General features: G+C 39.4%; 3 protein-coding genes across 6 annotated transcripts; all 3 read right to left on the bottom strand.

Annotated features, from left to right (window-relative positions):
* Window positions 1–1,865: 1,865 nt before the first annotated feature.
* On the bottom strand, window positions 1,866–8,506 carry LOC117412470 (sodium/hydrogen exchanger 2-like). Its single transcript, XM_058989286.1, has 12 exons — window positions 8,110–8,506; window positions 7,036–7,499; window positions 6,377–6,627; window positions 5,579–5,796; window positions 5,016–5,212; window positions 4,820–4,909; window positions 4,546–4,616; window positions 4,284–4,439; window positions 3,633–3,738; window positions 3,372–3,482; window positions 2,876–2,939; window positions 1,866–2,074 (listed from the first exon to the last, which is right to left on the bottom strand). Exons 1-12 carry the CDS (start codon window positions 8,336–8,338, stop codon window positions 1,866–1,868), a joined length of 2,166 nt encoding a protein of 721 aa, XP_058845269.1. The 5' UTR covers window positions 8,339–8,506.
* Window positions 8,507–9,599: 1,093 nt separating this feature from the next.
* Window positions 9,600–12,960, bottom strand: LOC117412471 (nuclear receptor subfamily 0 group B member 2-like). Its single transcript, XM_034020925.2, has 2 exons — window positions 12,389–12,960; window positions 9,600–10,930 (listed from the first exon to the last, which is right to left on the bottom strand). The coding sequence occupies exons 1-2, from the start codon at window positions 12,894–12,896 to the stop codon at window positions 10,689–10,691; spliced, it is 750 nt and encodes a 249-aa protein (XP_033876816.1). The 5' UTR covers window positions 12,897–12,960; the 3' UTR covers window positions 9,600–10,688.
* A 3,364-nt stretch (window positions 12,961–16,324) lies between these two features.
* LOC117412096 (TLR adapter interacting with SLC15A4 on the lysosome-like) lies at window positions 16,325–19,923 on the bottom strand. 4 transcript variants are annotated; one of them, XM_058989285.1, is made up of 4 exons: window positions 19,771–19,919; window positions 19,050–19,242; window positions 18,550–18,725; window positions 16,325–18,202 (listed from the first exon to the last, which is right to left on the bottom strand). In XM_058989285.1, exons 3-4 carry the CDS (start codon window positions 18,719–18,721, stop codon window positions 17,421–17,423), a joined length of 954 nt encoding a protein of 317 aa, XP_058845268.1. In that variant the 5' UTR covers window positions 18,722–18,725; window positions 19,050–19,242; window positions 19,771–19,919; the 3' UTR covers window positions 16,325–17,420. The 4 variants fall into 4 exon arrangements, with proteins under 4 accessions (XP_058845268.1, XP_033875980.1, XP_033875985.1 ...); XM_034020089.3 differs by lacking the exon at window positions 19,050–19,242 and having other exon boundaries at window positions 19,771–19,923; XM_034020094.3 differs by lacking the exon at window positions 19,050–19,242 and having other exon boundaries at window positions 16,325–18,199; window positions 19,771–19,923.
* Between the last annotated feature and the right edge of the window lie 1,956 nt (window positions 19,924–21,879).

The following is a 21,879-nucleotide window of genomic DNA, read 5'->3' as shown; positions in this document are numbered from 1 at the left end:
TAAAAATAAAAGTGAGCTAAAGTAACAGCACAGTTGATGTTGGTTTAAAAATAATAATTAGTGCTGGCGTGTTTCGTTGTCTATTGCTGTGCATTTTAAACCAATTTGCTTGAAAGCATCAAACAAGTTTGGCAGTTTTTTTTTTTAAAGGCACGCTTAACTATTTGGCTCCTCTATGTGAACCAGCGTAGGATCCAAAAAATAAATGACACAGTAAATGCAGGCTGCATATTTAACCTTCTCTGAATAGTTAGCATTAGGGTGTGTGGTGTAGCCTGACCAAGCTATTTAGACATGCCAGTGTATTTGATACATTTGGTTTGGCGTTTAGATCTAAAAATCAAAGTGGTTACTTGATTTAGTTCAATACCCATCTAAATATTAACCATGGTAGATTCGCACAGTATTCTGAGTATTCTGCAGTTAAACCACGGCTTTTCCATTTTTATATTGTGTATTTGTTACACTTTGTTTCACCAGGGTTAACTTAGTACTCTACTTTAGAGGGACCATTATTAACCAAAGCAAATAAAACCTGTGGATGTAGCAGATCTAAAATTACACAGAGGTTGGACAAAATATTAGAGATACCTGCCAAAACACTGTCAACAGGGTGCAAGGACACAATATCACCGTTAGTCCCCTAGCATTATATGGGTGATAGATTTTACTTGGTGATTTTTCTTACTTGTCTATTTCATACTTGAAATGCTTTTTGCCAGATACATAGTACAAAATGCTAACCTAAGCAGCAATTCCAACCCACTCCTATTGGGTAATGCACCCAATTTAACAGAATTGTATATTCAGAACAGGCATAACAATAACTGCTCCAGCATAAAACTGTGCAAAAAAAAGAGTTTCTGTTTTATTAGCAACATGTTTGATCAAAAATGTGTAGTAAAGTACGATGGCCACAAGAGGGCACTCTTTTATCAAAGATGAGTGCAGCCACAGAACAATGTTTTATCTTGTTTTGTTTATGCTCTCCATCCTTGAGAGATTGATGCTGTATGTGACTCGGGCTACTGCAATCTTTACTGATGTTTTGTTGATGCATTTAAAAACTATTGGTTGAATATAATTAATGTAATGTTTGGAAATTACAGTGGTGCAGCAGTTATAGTGTATTACAGAACAAAACAGTATATATATAGGGAATGACCCATGGTTTAAAACAGTGGTGTCCAAAGTGGCCCTTCCACTCCTAGTCTTTGTTCCAACCTTGTTCTAAATGGTTTAATTGAACTAATTCAGACCCAGACCCTGAAGTAGTTTATTATATAATTGTACCTGTTAAACCTGGAGTGGAATGGCGTATCAGGTCAGCGATTGGACACCCTTGGTTTAAAACCAAGTAAAGAAAGTGCACAATGATCCAGTCCTCCTGTAACATGCATTTACCCAATAGCTGCTAAATGTAAGTTAAATATCTCATCCACAACCAAATGCTCCATGATCATTCAGTCCTCCAGGAGTATCTTCACATAAAACCTAATCCTAACCTTAGATCACAAATTTTCCTAAACCTTTATCTGCTATTCAGTCTTCCAGCAGAACTATATATTAATCTTAAAATGTTGCTGTTCAGCAGCCTGCCTCATGATGCTTTAGTTATACACTGTATATACTGTAAGTGTGAATTTTAAATCAGCTGTCAATAATTTTACAATCGGAAACAGTAAACCGTTTTATATAAACAACCAGCAGGTACTCCTTGTGAAAGAAAGCCGCCTATAGCAATGCCTTTGATGTATTCTTTGTTGTGATAGGTGTATTTCTGTGTTGGTTGGAACCCTTTTCAATATCTTCTGTGCAGCTTAAACCATCCTTTTGCACCTTTTGTTTTCCTTTTGTAAGACTCTTTACTCTTGAGTTTCATTTTGAAAAGAAAAGCTCAGTGTTTTCTGAGGTTTGTCTCTTCTGTTTCGGGTGCTGCCTCCAGGTGACTGGGTGCTTTCATTTAAACCGGGTCCGTTCTCCATGCCTCCTGCCCCAGTAGCACACATGGATGCTGGGATGTCAGATGGAAGAGGCTTAGCGCCTTCAACAGCAGGCTTGTGCTCTGAACCCACTGTGGAGAGATGGAATAGGAAGGAATGGGGATTTGTCAAGCTTCTTAAAAACTCATTTTTTCAAAGTAGGTCTATTTAATTGATCTGAACAGTGCCATCAGTAAATATATCCACTGGCACAGCTCAAAGTTTTTGTGCCAACATTATGAAAAGCAAACACCCAGCAGAGACACCCAGAGTCTCTTTAGTGCATTTCTGTCAGTATTCCAGTCCTGTTTAGTGATTGAAAGAATGGTGGAATTTGAACCAGCTGCAGTTTAAAATAATTGTATAGACAACAACATTGTGTATTTATTTTAATATCTTCCTTTAAGTGAGGTTAGATTAGTTATCGTTCATTCTATAACTTGAAAGGTTGTTTATTAAGCTATAGAAAGTGTGCTGTTTCTTTCATATTATTCAGTAGCAAATTCCCCTTCAAAAAATGTGAAACTCGTTCATGGTTCTAACCATTCAAAGCTATAATATCCGGTCAAACTTTTTGTAGCAGAAATTGAAAAAGTGCCAGTGAGTGTGTGGTTTCCTCAAAATTTTCATTTCACATATTGAACCTGGACTGTTTCTACATTACACACTAAGAAATCAGGCATGTAAATAACCGTGGTGAAAGCATTGCAAAGTGCTCTAAGACAAGCTGTTGTGAAAGCATGGTAAAGCACAGACGGAAAGTATAGAAACAGCAGGGTAAAGCATAGTGAAGGCATGGTATAAGCATGGGGTAAATTTAACACAATAAACTGTAACTATCAATAAAGAGATGATATCATTCTACAGTAACTAAGTGTAATAGTTTAGATTACCAGTATGAGATCTTGTTAATCGTTTCTCTTTGTTTAGCTCCTTGTCTGACTCACTGGCACCACCCTTTAGAGGAAACAAACAGAGCTTTAACAGAAATCACTGCTATCCAGGATAAACATGATAAACCACTGTGGTTCTGCAGTTGTGTCTACCAATGAACTTCACTGAAGTTTAAAACAAAAACAAGGATGTTTATAGCACCTTGAAATGAAATCTGAAATGAATTATAGATGAATGGCACAGGTATTTGTGGTGCAATTTCTTAAAACTTTTTCTAAACAGTTAAATACTGGGATTGTTTGCTACTACTCAAAAAACCCACCTTCCAGAATTTAAAAAGATAAAACTTAAAGAAACTACACATCTACGGAATTGAATAGATATTGAAAATGCTAGGATTTTTGACAAGGGTCTTTAAATGTCTGAGGCTAAATGAAAGTACTTGTCTAACTTATTTGTAAGTCTAGACTTTGTAGCTGAAGCAAAGACAGGTACCCGTTTTCCGGTGAGGTTCCCCCCCAGACTCTGGCGTCTCCTGAGCAGAATCTCTTTCATCTCCTCTGCATTCCCATCCCGCTGCAGGGTATGTCTGTTGTAGGCTGGCGTCTGTACAGGAAATAAGTGATACATTATTACAAATTATAAAGTAACCCTACCACAATGCACACACAACAGCAGTTAGGGTTTTATACAGCTCTCTGCCCAATCCCCCAGTTCAATTATTTAGGGTCTGTTTCTCCGCCCTGGTTCGTTCACCTTTCTCCTGATGTGGAACAGGTTCCTGGTCAGGATGGTCCTGATGCTGTCAAGCTCACCAGGCAGAAGAGGTGATATGCTGGGCGCTGGTTTTTGGCAGTCTCCTCTACAGCAGGAACAAGAGAGCACGATTACGGCACAAAATCAGGTACAGATCTAAACTGTTTGTTAGGAAGTTCCTTAAGTGGACCAACCTTCAACTCCCTGCACAGTGCATGCAATGTTTAGTCACTGTGTACATTGATTGACATCTCTCAGATGTCACAATACTCTGCAGCCATTGTCTTTCAACTGTCATGGAACAAAATGTAATTTCCCATTCTGTAAAGTTTTGTGGCATGCCTTTATTCTGAGATACAAATGCAAGAGCTGCATACCCTTTCAAACACTGATAAATCTTTACTTCTTTCCATTACACAGCAGCTCTTGGCCTTCAATACCGCACAGTCGATCAAATACCATGCCATGCATTTCAGCTATGTTCATATTTTATTTCCTAAAAGTCCCTAATGCACCAGCGTCCTGTAAAACTGCCTTGATGCAATATCAGCTAAAAGGAAACTTGACCAGCCAGTAGTGATAAACTCATGGAGCCTAAAAGCAGCCTGTGAATGTGATAAGTGATATTTGTGAAGGCAATTTGCTACCCACGGCGGATGAGGTGGGTGGATCAACTCTTCGGACTCGTTGAACTCAAAAGCATGTTTTTTCTCCAGCTTCTGGTAAAAGAGGACGATGCTGGACTTTGGCTGTTTGTCCCCTCGGATTAAAAACGTCTTCAAATACTTCTTGTTGAAATATTGAAATCTACAAAAAAAAAAATCCACATACATACATAATCATCACATTCCTCCGTGTGTGTTACAGCTTATCTATGCTGTTGAAGAGTCCAATTCACTGATGAAAGACTCACTTGTCCTTCCAGTAATGCTGGCCCCAGTGCCCACTGATGTCTTCAACTCCAGCTAGTATGTGGTCCAGAAGCTAGAGGAAACACAGCTAGCTTTATTTAAGTAAGAGTAGCACTGAAAGAATAGAAACTGGATAATACACTAACCAGCTTGAGGAAGGACCAGCAGGTAACACAGCACTGTTGCCTGCAAACTTGTTATTCAACTAGTGTCCAAGCAAGGAAGAATACAAATGTAAGAAGAGATAAGCAGCAGGGCTGGTCAGTCTCTACCTACCCTGCAGTGGATCTCCTCACTCACAGTGGGAGGAGCTTTTCTTGTTTTCTTAACTTCCAGCAGCTCAACCAGTGGTTTGATTGTCATTCCCTGTAACAGAAGGACACAGTGAGCCTCCAATTCTATGCTTCCCTTGGGAAACTAAGATGGCCTTTAAACAGTATGGGGCAATATCTTATGAGGGGTTGCAATGTACCTGCACAAAGACAGTGAAGAGGATGACCACTATTGTGGCAGTAATGAAGAGCTTCTTCCTGGGGAAGTCATCAAGTAGGAAGACCAGAGAAAAGGAGATTGCCCCTCTGAGGCCACCGTAGGCAATGATGAACTGGTCTTTAAAGGTGATGGTATTCATACGGAACTTGTTCACAATGGAGGTCAGAAAAATAACTCCTAAAAATGGAAGACACGCATTATGATACTTTGTTTCCATCTGGATGCACCCCTGACCGCCACAGCAAAATATTTTAATATGAGCATGCTGCTAGCACTGATCCCTATACAGTACTGTTTTGTTTTCTTCAGCTGGAAAATGAGTAACCAATAATCCCTTGCCACACTGAAACCCGACATAACTCCTCAAAAACACAGCTGGTGATGTCAGTTACCATTATGAAGTGTAGCAAGTCCAGCATTTCCACTGGCTTTTCAAATGCTTATGTATAAGTTTACTTTGCTATGGTTTCACCCTGGAATACAACAGTGCATATTTATAAGGGCTTGTATAGGGTTAAGCTTCACATATTTCCTCCCACTTGCCTAGAGCTCTCCAGAGCAGACAGAAGAAAAGTGTGAAGGAGATGTAAGGCCAGCTCCACTCGTGGCTGTCTCTGACCGTGGAGACTCCCAGGAAGATAAAGATGAGGGTCTCACTGACGCTGCTCCACATCTTCATGAAGTACTTGATAGTGGTGCGTGACTTCTGGGAAACATTCGACTCCACGTACTGCTTCATAGTCACTGCACAAGCTATAATGCTGAGAGAAAGAAGGTCAGACAGCAGTTGAACGTGGTTTCCATCAATGGATACTTAGGCGTATTGTCTGGGTGTAATTGTATGAGGTTTTGGAATGCAGTTTCTGAGAAGTGAACAAAGCTAAAAGCTTGGCAATAACTCATCAGAATAAAACCTACTGTACCGGAATAGTCATATGATCCTGCATAGAAAGAAATGTCCAAATACAGGAAAACACAAAGTACCACAAGATATACAAGAAATATTCTGCAATTTTTGGATGGTTAAGTTGAATTTTAGTATATCCATAACTTAAAACACTCAAGCCTAAATTAAAATGTAAAAGTTAATAAAAAAAAGAGGTATGATTTGCACAATACTGGACCAACTACAGGACCAAATCACCTGAGCTTTTCTCTTCAATACCATGCAAACAGCCTATAGAAGTGAGAAGTGGTACACTGAGCCTCAATTACAGACTTCAAAGTTACAGAATGCAGTGTGCAGTTCGTTTTCTTCAAGCTCCTTTTTACTTCTGAACAGTTTGATGTGATACGAATACATTATACACTGAAAAGGCAACTGGTTCCCACTGTACTTACGCCATGATGCCAGAGAAGTGAAACATTTCAGATGTCAGATAAGACAGGTAGCTGTACAGGAAGACAGAGAGAGGCTCGATCACCTGGATCTTCTCCGTGAAACGCGTTGTCAGAGCCGCAATGAACCCGTAGACTGTGCCCACCGCCACCCCCCCCACCGCCACCATGAAGAACTGGCCGATCCCAGCCACCACATCCACTGCAGAGATCGTTGGCATCTGACAGAATGCTTCAAACAGCTTGTAGAGGACCTGCAACGAGTGGGAGAGTCCTAATTTATTCATGCAGTGTTAGTACTGTAGATGGAGTAGGTCAAGGGAATATCTAACAGGAATCCTTCCTGCTGTCTATACGCTGTTTATCTTCTGTTTCACAGCACCCGTTTGTGATTCTGATCAGCATCATTTTAATATCGACACAAGAGCGGATCAAAATACTGCAACCATTGTGACCTTGTTATTAACCTCACTGAAGATAATTCAAAATAATAAAGCAGTTTTAAGCAGTGATATTAAGATCTTCTGCTGTTTAAGTAATCAAAATAGACTGTGATTTTAGGAAAGCAAGTGATATATATGTTACACATATCAGTGTCTTGCTCTATTTAAACTAAGTGTAATAATAAGTAATAACCAGTGCATGTAATAACCAGTGCATACCACAGTGACGGCATCGTTGAGCAGCGACTCTCCAAAGACCAGGATGTGGAGCTGCTCGTTGACGTGAATCTCCTCAAAGACTGAAAGGACAGCCACAGGATCCACCGCAGCGATCAGGCTCCCGAAGAGCAAGGCCTGGAGGAGGGACACGTCGCCCAGCCCAAAGGGCCCCACCTGACAGATCCCGTACAGAGACAGGCCGATCCCGAAGACGTTCCAGAACGTTCCCAGCACAGCGTAGCACAGGATGGTGCCCAGGTTCTCGAAGAAGAGTCGGATGGGCAGGAAGTAGCCCGCGTCCAGGACAATGGGAGGCAGCAGGTACAGGAAGAAGACGTCTGTACTCAAGAAAGGACTGGCCTGGTGCGGGGTCCCGTATATAACCCCGCCCACCAGCAACCCTACCATGATGAGCAGGCAGCTCTCCGGCACCACCGCAGGGAGACGACGGTACAGGTGGAACCCTACCAGGGAACACAGAGAGGAACGTCTGTAACCAGCACGCGCTGTCGTCATTACACCACACATGGTGGCTTTTCTGTGCACGTCTGGTCATTTGTAGAAAGTGTAGACAGTCCAACATTATCAACAAATCTTTGGCCCCATAAATTATGTAACACATCTTTAAAGAGTTAGTCATAGTAAAGGCATATCATGTTTTTCCTAATTGACTGAGTGGTCTTAATGATAAGCTGGTTAACTTTACCTTGTACTTTATTGTACCTTATACTAAAAATAATATATAATCTACTGTATAGGTAAGCAGGTCAGTAAAGACCTGTTAGGCTAGGTGGATGAGTGAAAGTAGGAATATATACAGTAGATAGACTAGATGGAAATAAACAGATCAACACTTAAATCTATAGATGTCACCTATGAGATTGAAACCAAACAAATGACTAGCCCCTGGGTTTGAATCCCACCAGCTCAGAAACTTAATATTGGGATCTCTCAGGTGACCCCAGTCCCAACTCAATGAACTGATGCAGTAGCCTTCACTGGATACAAAGAGATAAACACAGTATCAGAAATAAATCCTGAGCACATTACAATTCATAACAAAAGTGTGCTTACCTAATTTAGCCAGAGATGCCAGCATAATCCATAGGGCTATTTCAAAAGGCGCTTGTACATGGGTGTAATCGAAAGTGAATACCTTCAGCTCTGACCCATTGTGGAGCCTGGGATCCAGGGCATTGCTGTGGGCTTCTGAAGTCTTGAAGCTAGCATCGCCTGCAGAAGAAACGGCCAATTCTCTGCTTGATAGGAACCCAAGTAGAGCAAGAGCCAAGAGCCTGACCATGGCAGTGTCGGGAGAAGCAAGTCCGCCTGCCTAATGCACTGGCCTGGGTTAAAGCTCTTTCTGTGCCTCCACACCACACCCAGTCGGGACTGCGCTCGGCTGCACAGAGGGTTATTGATGCACTTACTTTAATGTGCACTGGAATCCATTAGTTTGCAATGATTGGAGACTGGAAGGGATCCATAATAGTGTTGTTGTTCTAGTATTGTTTGACAAATGCCCTCCACTGGCCCCCTTTTACTGTGACGAAATCCTTTTGATTGGTTGGTTGTTTTACAAGATATTTTCAGCAGATTCTGACAGCAGATACAATAGTGCAATAGGTACATGTATATACTGTTGCTGCCTGGTAGACTGCAGGACTGGTTATAATAAGGCCACTGAAATGAAATTGACATACAGCACACAATGGATACCCGTAAGCAATAGTCACTTTATTATACAGTTAGGAATGATCAATGGTAATCGCTAATGAGAAAGAGTAAGAACATTGATTTTAATCTTGGTGATCACTCCATTAAATCCTGGTTTGGTGGGCATTGCTATAAGCAAGTTACAGCAGTCCTGCTGAGTTATTTAGCCTTGGAAAAGAGATGTGACTATGAAGTGATCTGCTGTTAAGACACAGAACTAAATCATCAGCAAGAGTTTTGATTGCAAACCAAACTACTGACATGCCAATATTATACTGAAATTATGTCAAGTAGGCATTGTTCACAAAACATTCTATTTCTGTCTGAAACATTCTAAAAAGATTGTATTTTTGATATTTAATTGATTACCTTGTTAACATGATTACCTGAAAATAAAGAAGCCATGGCATTATTTCAGAGTAGAGCAGACATGTTGCCCCAGGTATTCTGGTTAAATTACTGGTTCAAAATGCTGGTCTGGGCACACTTCCTCCCAGCCCTGGATAATTGTGTTTTGTATAATTATGGATTGCTGTTTCTGTTTAGATCATTTTTGACCAAAAACACGTTATTGTAACAGACTCCTGTTATCGCTCCTGTACAATAAACCAATGTTAATTTAAATACAAATGATATTGACTCGCAGTACTTCACTTTAGCAAAAGATGGCAGCCTTTGAATGAATGCTTCTTAGCAGAAGTTTAGATTTAACCCTTCAAAAAACATGCTGATGCTTTTAGAAGTCAGGTAATTAAGAAAATATGTTAATTATATCCAATAAGGATATGAATAGTTACCATATGCCATAATCCAAATCGATTGTTTTCCATTTTTTTTAATATTATAATATTATCATTGCTTATTTCTCTCTCTATATATTTATTAGTTCACATTTTAGCCCATCAAGGTGTTTTGCTGTTTAGTCAAATGCAGTAAGGATAATAATACTAATAAATGTGTAATTGGTCATAAATTGACAGTACAGTGCAATACAACTTACCTCAATGAAAAACAAGTAAAAGATACACATTTGTAATTGCAGTACTGTTAATAAGTGAGTGTTGGGGAAGTTGGGTTATGCTTTGTTTATTTGTTTATTTCGTTTTATTTAGAGGGCTCAGCTGTTTCAGTGGGCCTTCTCCAATCCCCAAACTCTTCTTTACACCCAGGAACTCGACAGCAGATGTCAGCAAGCTTCCAGCCTCTGGAGGGCGATGAGGAGACACAGTCCTCCTTAACCCGCAGGAGCGCCAGAGCAAATACAACGCTTCCTCCGGAATCCCCAATATTTTCGTTTTTTTAAACTAATGGCTGGATTGGATTCCTGTAGACTCCAGTATGAATAATTTCCACTCACAAAGTGCACGTTCCATCTACATCCCATTTGATAATACAAATACAGATGATGAGAAGAAAGGTCACAACAGTGTGTAAATGCAGTAGGACTTCAGGAAGAAGTTGTCTTTCTTGTTGATATGGTATGATGAAATTCATATAGGAGCAACTAAGCATGCACATATAAAAAGCACAACATGTGAAATACATCCAAACAAAATATTTAAAACTGAAATGAAATCCATATGCCAATTTTATACAATTACATATCTAAAAACATATATTTGTGAATTTATTAGATTTAAAAAATATTTTAAACGAACATACGTCATAAATATATGATAGATGTAGCTTGTATACATTTAGCAGGACCAAGACAATTCATGAAAACTACGAAATATGAAATACAGTTGTGATATATTTATATTTCTTTTTCATATATGAACAATCTGGAGTTTTTTAATAATAGTGGACCTGTATGGGTGATAGGGAGCTGTCTGGCACAATGACTCACGAATATCATTCTGGAATATTGTAAAAGCAGTTTTTGTGTATTGCAGCTTCATCCCTCAGTTCAGTTCAGAGCAGGTGAAAAGTCAGCATTAGCTGGGGTAAAGCAGCTCCAGCAGCAGCACCCCCATGTCTGTGTTTCCTATGATTGGCTGGAAGAAGAGCTCTGTGATGCCCCTGGCACTGATGGTCCGCAGGGCATCGAGGGTCAGGAGGAGCTGTGAGAGTCGAGAGGGGGCGCCAGGGTGCAGGGAGTTCATGTGCTCCTGTAAGGTCATCTTGGCTTCTTGCTGAAGGTAGTGGATGTGATGGGGACACAGCAAGCCTGGGGCAGCTGGGGAGGATCAGACACAAGGCCAGTTATTATTAAAGATTACAGTGCAAAACAATACAGCAAACATTTGAGCTTCATAGCCAAAGAGCATAATATAACACATGAACCAGTCAGTATACTGTAGATTGTTAAACTAGCTCTATGCTGGAGGGATTTGGTTATGTTGCTCCAGTATTGCTCTGTTATCTAGCTGATATCCTTTTCACTTTGTCACTGAATTCTGCTCAGTGCATTTAGGATTATCCAGGCAGGCTACAGTAAGAGACCAATAAAGACAGATGTAGGGGGAAAAAATCTAAGAACTCATAAATGGAGCACTAATATCTCATAATAGTACCACTCAAATAATTAAAAAAAATAAACACGAAAAAATAACATTTGAAGCTACTTATTATTTAATGTAAATTACAGATAGACAGTCACCCAACTTCTAGTCTCTTGACTATGGCTAATAGAGCTTAGACCAAGGTTTAATTTTCAGTGGGATCCTGGAAAAGTTACAGGTGGAATAAATAGCAGCTAATCCCCAGCGTGTGGTTCTGTCTCCCTCTGCCCTAGTATAGATGACCATGTTCAGCATCATATGTTAGTAAATGGGGTTTTTCCCAGTAAAATAAATTAAACAGTGGAAAAAGTACAGCAGTGCATTGCAACATTTAGAAACAACCAGCTCCACGTCATAACCATGAGAAATCCTATCCGCTCAGTACAAAACCATAAGATATTTATTGTGAGTGTTACGTAATCTTCCAAAAAAAACCTCTAATTGACAACAAATAATGCATGCTACCTTCAAAGCCAACTATTTGCATGAATATTATTAAATATTAATTACTACAATTATTGCAGATTATAGCATTTCAATGGTACATGTCTGCTGAAGCACAGGATATTGTAGCCAAATCCCAGGGATGTCCTGTCTCATTTATGGGGACTTGTAAATACTTTTTCAATTAAATTATCCAAGGTTGGAAGAAATTTTGCCCAGAACAGCATTTTGAACGAATCATTTAAACAGAATACCTGGGGCAACACGTCGGCTCTGCTTTGAAATAGTGCCTTTTTTATTTTCTAAAGAAACCCAATTAATCTGAAATATAGCACCACAATGAGCATATCATAGCACCCTACTGGGTCATTGGAGTTAGAACAGTGGCCACACCGACACTGCAGTCTGGGCAATATTACAAAATGTTTTTGACAGCATAAAATGTAGTTCCACCAGTGTTTCAAAAAGAAGAAAACACAAAACGATTAGAAAGGAAATACTCAAAAGCCACTTTCAGGGTGAAATGTCAGTTAAATTCTAGTGTTGTAAATTTAACTCAAGTTTTCTCCACTAAGAAACAAAACAGTGCACTCAATGCAGCTTAGCTTTAAAACGTGACCAATAATATTCATAAAAAAAACTAACAAATATATAAAAATAAAAGGTTGGCTGTCTGCCTGGTGGCTCACCAGGACTGAAGAGGACAATCCCTTTGAGATAGACATACTCCTTGGTGCTTATATCCAGACTCCAGCACTGGTTCAAGAACTCTTTGGCTTTCCCCAGCTTCTCCCTGTATTGTCCCCCAGAGTCTCCCTGTTGCTGCTGCTTTTCTGTCAGGATCCCCAGCAGGATGCTCTTTTTGGGTGACGCTAGGTGGAAGTCCAGCTTCTCCTGAGCCAAACCCAACAGAAAGAGTGGCACCCAGCCTTCCTGGAGCAGCTTGGCACAGTCCTGGGGGGGCAGTGCCAGGAAGGAGGGCAGCTTCTTTACAAACTCCACCGTTTTCAGCAGTACCTCGGAGGCTGCCTTGCTAGCGGCCCATGGGGATAAAAGCGTCCTCTCTTGGGCAGCCCCACACTGGCAGCCCCGGTTCAGGAGCTGGTAGAGGATGCTGGTGCTACACTTCTCCTCCGACTGCCCCTGACAGCTGCACCTGCCCATCAGCAGCAGACTGGGGTTCAAGCTGGAAGCCATCAGGCTGCAGTGTCAGCACTGCTTCCTCTTGCTCACGCTGAACTGTTATGATGTTACGTGAGTGAGGAGGGGTGAAAAGAGAGAGAGAGAGAGAGAGAGAGAAGAGTGGATATAGATCATTTTATATTCCTGGCTGCCTGTTAGCCTTGAACAGCACTGTTTGCAACTTCCAAGGTCAGAATTGCAATTGTAAAAAAAAAAAAAAAAAAAAAACGGCAGCGATTAAAGCTAGCTGTTTGGGTCAAATTGTTTTCCAACTTATTAAGCGATATTTCTGTGCACTAAGATAAGGCCGATCTGTTAAAAACAAACTTCAGCTCTGTGTCTTACTTCCACTGGGACCCTACTTCTATCCAATAGTGTAGGTGGGATAACTTTGTGCAGTACCAAATTCATTTTTCTTTGAAAAAGTCCAAACACAAGCTGTATTTATGTAATCGGATACATTACATTTTTACTTTTGCGGTTAACAAAATTAGAAGTTATCATAACAATATAGTTAAAGAGAATATTTAAATAACAGGTAGGTGCCAGTTAAAAATACTCAAAAAAAAAATTACAAACTAGCCTGTCCTCAAATGAGGACAATGACACTTAATGGGTTAAGAGATGTTTTAGAGATTTCCTTCTTTTTCTCTTCATTATTAATATACCAGAATGCAGCAAGCAGTGATCAATCCCACACTCCCTCACACCATGCAGTGACTGACATGCGTATTGATTGACAGTAAATCCAGTTTTTTTTCTTCTTACATAATCAAGTTTTCTAGCTTGATCTTTAAACTTGACTTCAGTTTTGTTAACCAGTGATGAGCAGCAGCCAGCTCATCACAGATCTAAACAACAAGCCATTAACAGAGATGTTTTTCTTGTTCTGTTCCCCAATGCACAAATCAAAATGTAATTAGCACTTAATTACTCTAACAAGAACCAATTCCTTGTGAATAGAAGCACAGCCACAACATATAGTTTGAGCCTTGCTCCTGCCCTTATAACTGCATTACAGTAATGTGGTGATAACATAGATCACAGTGGAAGTAATTCAAAGCACAACCAAGCAAGGGAAATCACAGACAAGAAGGCTTATGTTAAACCACTGGAAAATTGCAAATAAGCATGGGCAATGCATAATAAACTGCAATGGAAATTTGCCATGGCTAACTTTAATATGGGAAGTGAAAGTTCTGTGTGTAACACCCCTTTAAGTTCTTCGAATAATATAACAGAATATGTTGCAAGATAACCAAGTGTTGCTTTTGTTTTGTTTTTCTGCAAATCTAATACAAAGGAAAAGAAACATAATATTTGTAAAGACAACAGAGGGAAATGGTATATTGTGTCCCAAGAAATGATTAGGAAATATTACTTTGAAAAATAACACATGAAAGAAACTTCTGCTGACATATGTAGTTGATTATTGTGACACGACTGGCCTTGGTGTTTCCATAAAGCCTGCTTTTACAGGAAGGCCCCGCGGCCGTGCTTTAATTACTGCAGTGTAAATCTCCAGACAAGGCCACGCTTCCATGCAGGGCTGGAAGCTGGGCTGCAGCCTGACAGTAGCAAATCTAACAGGCCAAGGCTTGCGCCAGGTACAATCGATAGTCCTTGATAGTGTGCTTGCAGCGGAGCCTCCCTAGTAGGAACATGTATTCATCGTCCTGGTGATCAATACAGGATACGGTGCCCCTTAATTCCCGCTCAGCTCCAGGCGGATTCCCTTTGAGGTGCAGGGAGTTACTCTTTAAGCTGGGCTGTCAACTCTCTTCTCTGACCTTTAGTTTCATGTTGAATTTGATTTGAGTCTGTGTTGACCTTGCTGCTGTCCATATCCTTGAGATCCTTCAGAACAGTTCAGTCTGGAGAAGCTTTCATTTTTTTTGTAACCTTGTCAGAACAAGCCTGTCCTTTCTGTAGAAACGCTCAACACAAGTGATAACAACAACAACAATAACAGTAAAATGAAAGAAACTTGGCGGGATAAAAGGCTAATAGATGTGTCAGCTGCTGGCTTTGTTGTTGGTGTCTGTTTGGTTTGATGAGCACCATTAAGAAGCGTTCGTCCTTGCTTACTGTTACACAGGAAGCAGATTTATTTTTGTTGCTGTCGAGTAATTATCCTTTTCATTAGTTTCCGAGACCCTTTGAATGCAAGGTCTCCTGGAACTTGCGTTCACTGCGTTCCGTTTCATATTAACTGGGAGAAGGCCTTTCACTCTCTTCCAGCATCGCTAATAACACACCCCCGCCTGCCTCAAGGACACTGCATCCCTGATTCCTCTGCACTAGGCTTAGCCAACTACTGTTTCCAGTGAATCTGTGGTTTCCACACCCAAACAGCAGGCAGCCAAAAAGATGAATTGTCTGGAACCTAATAAACAAGTTAAACTGTAAGTAGCTTTAATTTAAATGTGATTTGCTAGTTTTTGTTACAGTTCCCTTTGTCTGAGAGGTTCTTTTGCAATTAGTGCTGTGTCTTGTTGTCCTAAAAACCCTTACAAATATATCCTTTCTGTTTGTTTAGCTTTCAAATTGTTATTCTAGAGCATATCAGCTTCTCAATTTGCTATTTATTTTACTGCTGTATTTTACTAATAATACTAATAGTACTAATTTATTTTCTTGTAAAACAAAGTAAGAAGCTGTTGCTTCTCTTTCAAGCAAGATTTAAAGGTGCAGTGTCTCATCATCAGTATTTACAACCTGACCTAATTCCTTGCTACCCTTTTTTCAGAAAGTGAAACCAAAATGCCCTTTCTAGTTAAAAACAATGCATTTGCCTTTGTCAAGTTACATGCATATAATACAGCACTTTGATAATATCTTCTCCTTTAAAGAAATAAATAGGAGGAATTGGTGCAAAACAAAAAGAAAACTGAAATTTAAGCCCTGTGTTAGATTTTACTTCAATAAAAAACAACTTCTAAGAAATGTATTCGGTATTTAAATGCCTTTCCTGAAGTTCTTAGTTTACCATAGTACATTTGCATGGTCATTATACACTTTATAATGCTTTTCCATTGCTTACATTATGGATTCACAGTGCTGACCATGCTGTAACATAATGTATCTGTGATTTCCCGTACCTATCTGTGTTTGACTCTGGTCACACACTTCTGCTTAATACTCTTCACTATGCTTTTACCACAGTGTACCACAGAATTGATTGTATTCCCAAATCATGCTCTTATAAAAAGGAATGCTTTTGAAAGTTGTTGTGAGATACACTACACATGCGGAACTGTCACTCTTAATCCCATGAATATTAATATACCAGTCTTCTGATCACATACGCACAGTAATTCCTGTTGCACACCTTTAAAATATTACTTTGCTATGCTTTTCCACTCTAATTATTTAAACTATTACATAAGGCATACGCTTAGGATCATTGTTTGGTACCCGTATTTTCAATTTTTAATCTATTTTTTAAACAGAAACACAGCATTTATTCACATATTGATATTTTATTTTAAACATGGTTTAAATTTCAGTAAGATCATAGAAGCAAGCACTGGAAATGTACAGTCACAAAAACATATAGAAATAGAGAATTTTACAATAGAGTTGGCAGATAAAACAAACATCCAGATGTGCTTTGTCTGTAGAATTTTAAAACAATTAACTTTATAATGACTTACAAATACAGTACTAAATTCATGCTTCACAGTATATAGAAGTGAGTTTTTAACACTGTGCCACAGTAAACATTTTTACTTAGAAATACCTGCAGCTGTATTTTTTGATAATAACTGAATTCTGGAATAAGTATAATGGGATTCTTTACATTTCACACAGAGGGTTTAAAATCAATATAGTAATTGTGTAATTTGCTTAAATAGGTACAGCAGTGTTTCTCAACCCTAGTCCTTATTTTGCCCCCTACAATACATTTTTTCCTTTTCATTTTATAAATCGTATGCTCTCTGATTGGATTGAGCACTAGTTAAAAACTTTTACAAACATCTTGGTGTTCACTGATTTTCCCTTTTCCAGTACCAGCACAGGTCTAAAAAGAATGCACTACAAACTGTATTGCTGTATTTGTTCATAGTATTTTGTTCTTAGACTTGTCATGCTGATAAAAATACAATCCAGCTCTTAAGAACAAACTTGTTGCATGTGTCTCTTTTTTAGCAGCGACTGAATAATTGTAGCATGAGAAATATTTCAGAATCTTTGAAATAGACGCGCTTGTTTGTTGAGATATTGTGTTGCATTTTGTTATGTACACTGGAAAGCAGTGTTAACATTTCTATATTTTTTGGCATGCCAGTGTTTCTGTGCCAATCAATTAACACTGATCATATATTGCTGGTTCTAACATCATGTTGCCATGTCAGGACCGCTATGCAATATTTGTTCTTAATTCACTGAGTTGCCATTTATGTTAATACTGTTGTCTCCATATTTTTCTGCTACTGTTTCTATTTGGTAATGCACTGGTATTTTTCAAATTGTTCTTCAGAGGTGGAATTGAGATCCACTTCTGTAATGTGTGGGAAGTACTGTTAATTTCAGTTTCTACAAGGCTTGATGGCTGATCGTGGTCTTTTTCTTGGAGGACTCTGGATATCTCTTCTGCTCCAGGTTTGAGAAGTGCAGATTGGGCGTGCTGAACTCAGAGCTGTTCCCGCTGATGGCGCTGAACAGGTAATTAAGGACCATGCTCCGAACCTTGGAGGTTTCCATCTTCTTCTCCTGAGAGATCAGCATGCTGATCTGGTTGACGTTCTGCATGACAAAGCTATGGGCCAACGTGTGACTGGGGGAGGCACACTTGGTCAAACTGTCCTCCAGGTATTGCTTGTAGACCTCCAGCACCTTCTTCTCTAGATAGCTGTTGAGCATGGAGTTGGAGAGGGGCTCCTGCTGCAAAGTAATGCTGCGGTCCAGAGCTAAGTAGCCTTCATCCGATGGTTCTTCTTGGTACAGCTCATCCTCCTGGTGGTTTGGAGTGGACTGTTCCAGCTCCAGATCTTCCAGGTCTCCAGATTGCAAAAGAGGTCCACTGCAGGTCTCATACTCGTATTCCCTGATGGCTAATCCAGAACCAACAGAGCTGACGTTCCCAACGTGATCCCCTCGGATCTGGAGGTCCGGATAGTTCTTGCAGATACTTGTGCAAGACCAGGAACGGTAAAGCTCTAGTCCATTGTAGCTGTCTTGAGGACTGGCAGGAATAGGACGAGCGCAGGACACTTTCTGTTTGTAAGGTGGAACCTGCAGCCGTTGAGTTAGTGGAGAGGGCTGCTTAAGGGAATCAGTGGACTTCTGTGCCGGAGGAAGCTCTGCATTTTTCTCTGCTAAATAGAAGTAGAGAAAACATTAGCTCACTTCTAAAACAGTGTTTATGGCTATTTGTGGATGTCCAGCTGTTGAAGAAGAGCGAGGGGATTTATCCCACTACCCTGGCCAAGTTCTCTCAGCAGTGGAAAAGATTTATTAGTGAAATAGTATATAACATTTGTGTGGCACATAACATATTATAGCCTACTGTATTCTACTTAATTGCTTACATATTTCGATTTTAAGTTCAACTCCCTCTTTATTGACTTCTGCTTTGAATAATTAAACAGAGCTACAACAAGATACAGTACTCTAACCCTATAGCTTAACTATACCCTGATACTGAAAGCCCTCAAGTGCATACCTTGTGTTGCTTCAGTACACGTTGGGAACTCTGCTAATACAAAGTCTGTTTTCAGTGCATCCTCCTGGTTGGGTTTGTCTTTCCCTCCATCCTGACAGTGGAGGCTCATGGGAGTGGCTGTGTACCTGCTGTCCTGGTATCCAATGACCCGTATGAAGCCCTCTGCTAGCATGGCTCTGTCAATGAGGAAAAGGTAAAGGTCGGCTTAAACACGCCAGCACTTTGTCCTGCTTCAGAATCCACTTCAAAGTTCACTTCAAAGCAGCTATGCAGACAGGAGAAGGAAGATTTACTTTTGTGGCTCAATGATACATAATTTCACCCACATCCACGTATAAATAGTATGCTGTGGAAATAAGCAACGTACACCACCAGTGTTACTTCCTCTACTTAGAAAAGTGTCAGTGACTTCACCGGACACAGTACACATTTCATACTTGAACAAATTTATAGTCCCCTGTGCAAAATGTGCATAAAAAAACATTCATTTAAAAAAAAACCTTTGAACGCTGGTATTGTTCAAGTTTATCAGCTTTTCAAGCTCCCTGAGTTGTTCATTCCCAGTTGCATCATGGATGTTTTTTTTTTTCTTTTCTTTTTATGAAGACATTGTGACACTACTAAAACAAACAATTTTGACTGGCCAACTCTCTGATGGTATTGAAATCCTGGTGCGTCACACTCGCTGTTCATCTGTACCAAAAACACATGTAGAGTAAAATTACTTTTTCAATGATATCTATAACTAAAGACATGGCTGAAGTACTGAAAAAACTTTGTTCAGGGGCTCAGTGCTAGAACAGATCAAGTTGTAACCCACACAAGTTTTAAATAGTGTGCTGTTACTTATTAAGTTTTACAACATTTAGACTTCATGTATACAAAAATGATATGTATTGTATATTAAATAAACATTCAATATGAAAAACCTATTTGCCTCGCACATTCCCAATGCTGCTTGAAAATCAACATCACAACAAGAACAACCTCATACTTACAAATACAGTTAGTAGCAAAATAATAGTGTAATGCCATATACAGCAAGTAGACAGGCAATTTGCATTGGCATCATTTTTAGCAACACATTCCAATGACAGGATCACGTAGCTGCTATTGACAGGAAAGGTGTTTAAGTCCGTGGCTTGATAGAATAATATGATTCCCTGTGTCAGACTATCAATCATGTATAATAGATTTATAAAGATGCCAATGTGTACTCACCAAGCCCTGCTCGGATCAATCAATTATCTGTCAATTTAAATGAATGGTTCTTGTTTCTGTAGAGCGGCTGTGATGCAAACCAGGCAGTCACTCTGGTCTTCTGATGTTACACAATGCCAAAAACAAAGAGTAAGATAGGTCTGGCTGGGTCTTGGACTTCTGCAAATTAAAATGCTTGCTCATAACGTTAAGGCACTGTCCCCCCCTCAGAAACAGGAACAGTGTAGGAATTCATTTTAACAGAAGCAGCCATTTAGCAATTTAATTTTTTTTTTAAGAAAAGCGGGTGGTTTGTGCATGCTTTTTCAGTATGCCCAAATTCATGGGGTATTTTGTATTATTAACACTCTATGGCAGCAGTAAAATAATTTATCGGGGGGGGGGATAAATTTATCCCCCCCTGGGATGACAACTGAAAGTACAGAGCCAGGGATTTAAAAAAAGCATTTATCCCACATGTCACACATTTTTACATATAGCTAGAGAACCACTTGACCAATTGTGATACATTTTCTAAGGACCTTCTTTATTTCAAGTTACTGAGTGTAAAATAATCTGGGGTGTAGGGAGACTATCTATTTGTCAGTTTGAGAGAGTTTTTCCATTGCAGTTCTTTAACTCCCTGTTTCCAGGGGAAAGGAATGACTGGTTACTAACTGTGCCATTGTCCATGAATACAGAAAGAGTAATTACATGATAATAAAGAACACATATCATGGGATAATAAACAATCACATTATGCAAACTCAGAGGGTATTTGGTATTCCTAACTGGAAATGCATGCAGGTTACTAAGACCAATGTTTTTAGATTCAATATTTCCAATCAGGCTGGAAGAGAACTCACCTTTTAAGTCTTTACAGATCATTTCCATATCATAATATTTAACAGAATGCCCTACATTGTGTACTAGGCTGAGTATTCAGAGATGAACATTACAGAGCTGAAACTGTCAATCCTATTTAAAACTGAAAAATTTCTTCTTAAGTATAATCAAACCTGACCAGCTAGCACAGCCCTGATCATATTTCAGATCAAATGAGTTTGTATATGTTTATATGGAGGCACATCGTCTGTGAAATTTCCATATATGGAGCAACACATCCTGTTTCTTTGACCAATACCTAATTCCGCTTGCTGTCATAGGGAAGCTCAAATATGGCCATGTGATATGTAAATAATTCCCTGTTTTATTTAAAGTATAACAATGGTGAAATACAAACCATGTTTTTGAATGCTGGTTATTTAAAGGTACATTGTCCAATATTACATGTGTAAGAAGGTTTACAGTCTGCATTGGGATTACCAGCTCTGTGTGCTTCCTGGTAAATGTACAGTATAACAAAATGGGGGAGGGTTATACCTTACAGCTAATAATACCTACGAGGAACATACACAACATACTATAAAGTGCACAGACGCCTACAGAATGGAGGAGTCTAGTAAGCAGACATTCATTATATTTTAGATAGAAACTTGAATGTATTAAAAATGTCAGTGTGCAGTGTTTGGTAATATTAAAAATGGAATGAAGGAAGAAATCTCCCCGTGTTTCATATCAGCCTATAAAGGATCACAAAGCTTCCATTAGCCCTAGTGTTTATCTAGAAGAATGGCCAGTCAGTCTCAACAGAAAAGTACCGCTCAGTATTTATGTCTGACTCTTTTGAGAGGAATGAAAGAAACAGCAGCGAGGTGACAGACTGACATTTATTTTCCCAATGCCTGTAGTAGTTCTTAACAAAAGAACATGATCGTGAGCTACTGCTATTTTGAACAGTTCTTAAGAATACACTCTTGATGGCGTGCCTGTGTGTATATCTAAATAAGCAGTGCCATCTACTGAGCAAAACATGAACTGTTTTTTACTCAAAAAAAAAAAAAAAAATAGGGTAATTTACTAATTTTGCATTGTTATTATTAGTTGCCACTGATGAGTGTTAAACAAAATTCCAGTTGCAGAAATAATTGTGATCAGTGGTATATAGGGGGTATGTTTTATTTGCTTCTGGTTATGTAAGGTTTTGCAGCAAACAATAAGAGTTTAAGGCTGGAATGCATGGCAAATTGCACTATATTGTAATTAGTTGAGGTTTTTTCATCACTCTTT

The sequence above is a fragment of the Acipenser ruthenus genome, chromosome 16 (genome assembly GCF_902713425.1).
Source record: "Acipenser ruthenus chromosome 16, fAciRut3.2 maternal haplotype, whole genome shotgun sequence".
NCBI classification, from domain to species: domain Eukaryota; kingdom Metazoa; phylum Chordata; class Actinopteri; order Acipenseriformes; family Acipenseridae; genus Acipenser; species Acipenser ruthenus.
The sequence above is the reverse complement of the archived record's forward strand: the minus strand, read 5'-3'. Positions and strand labels throughout refer to the sequence as shown.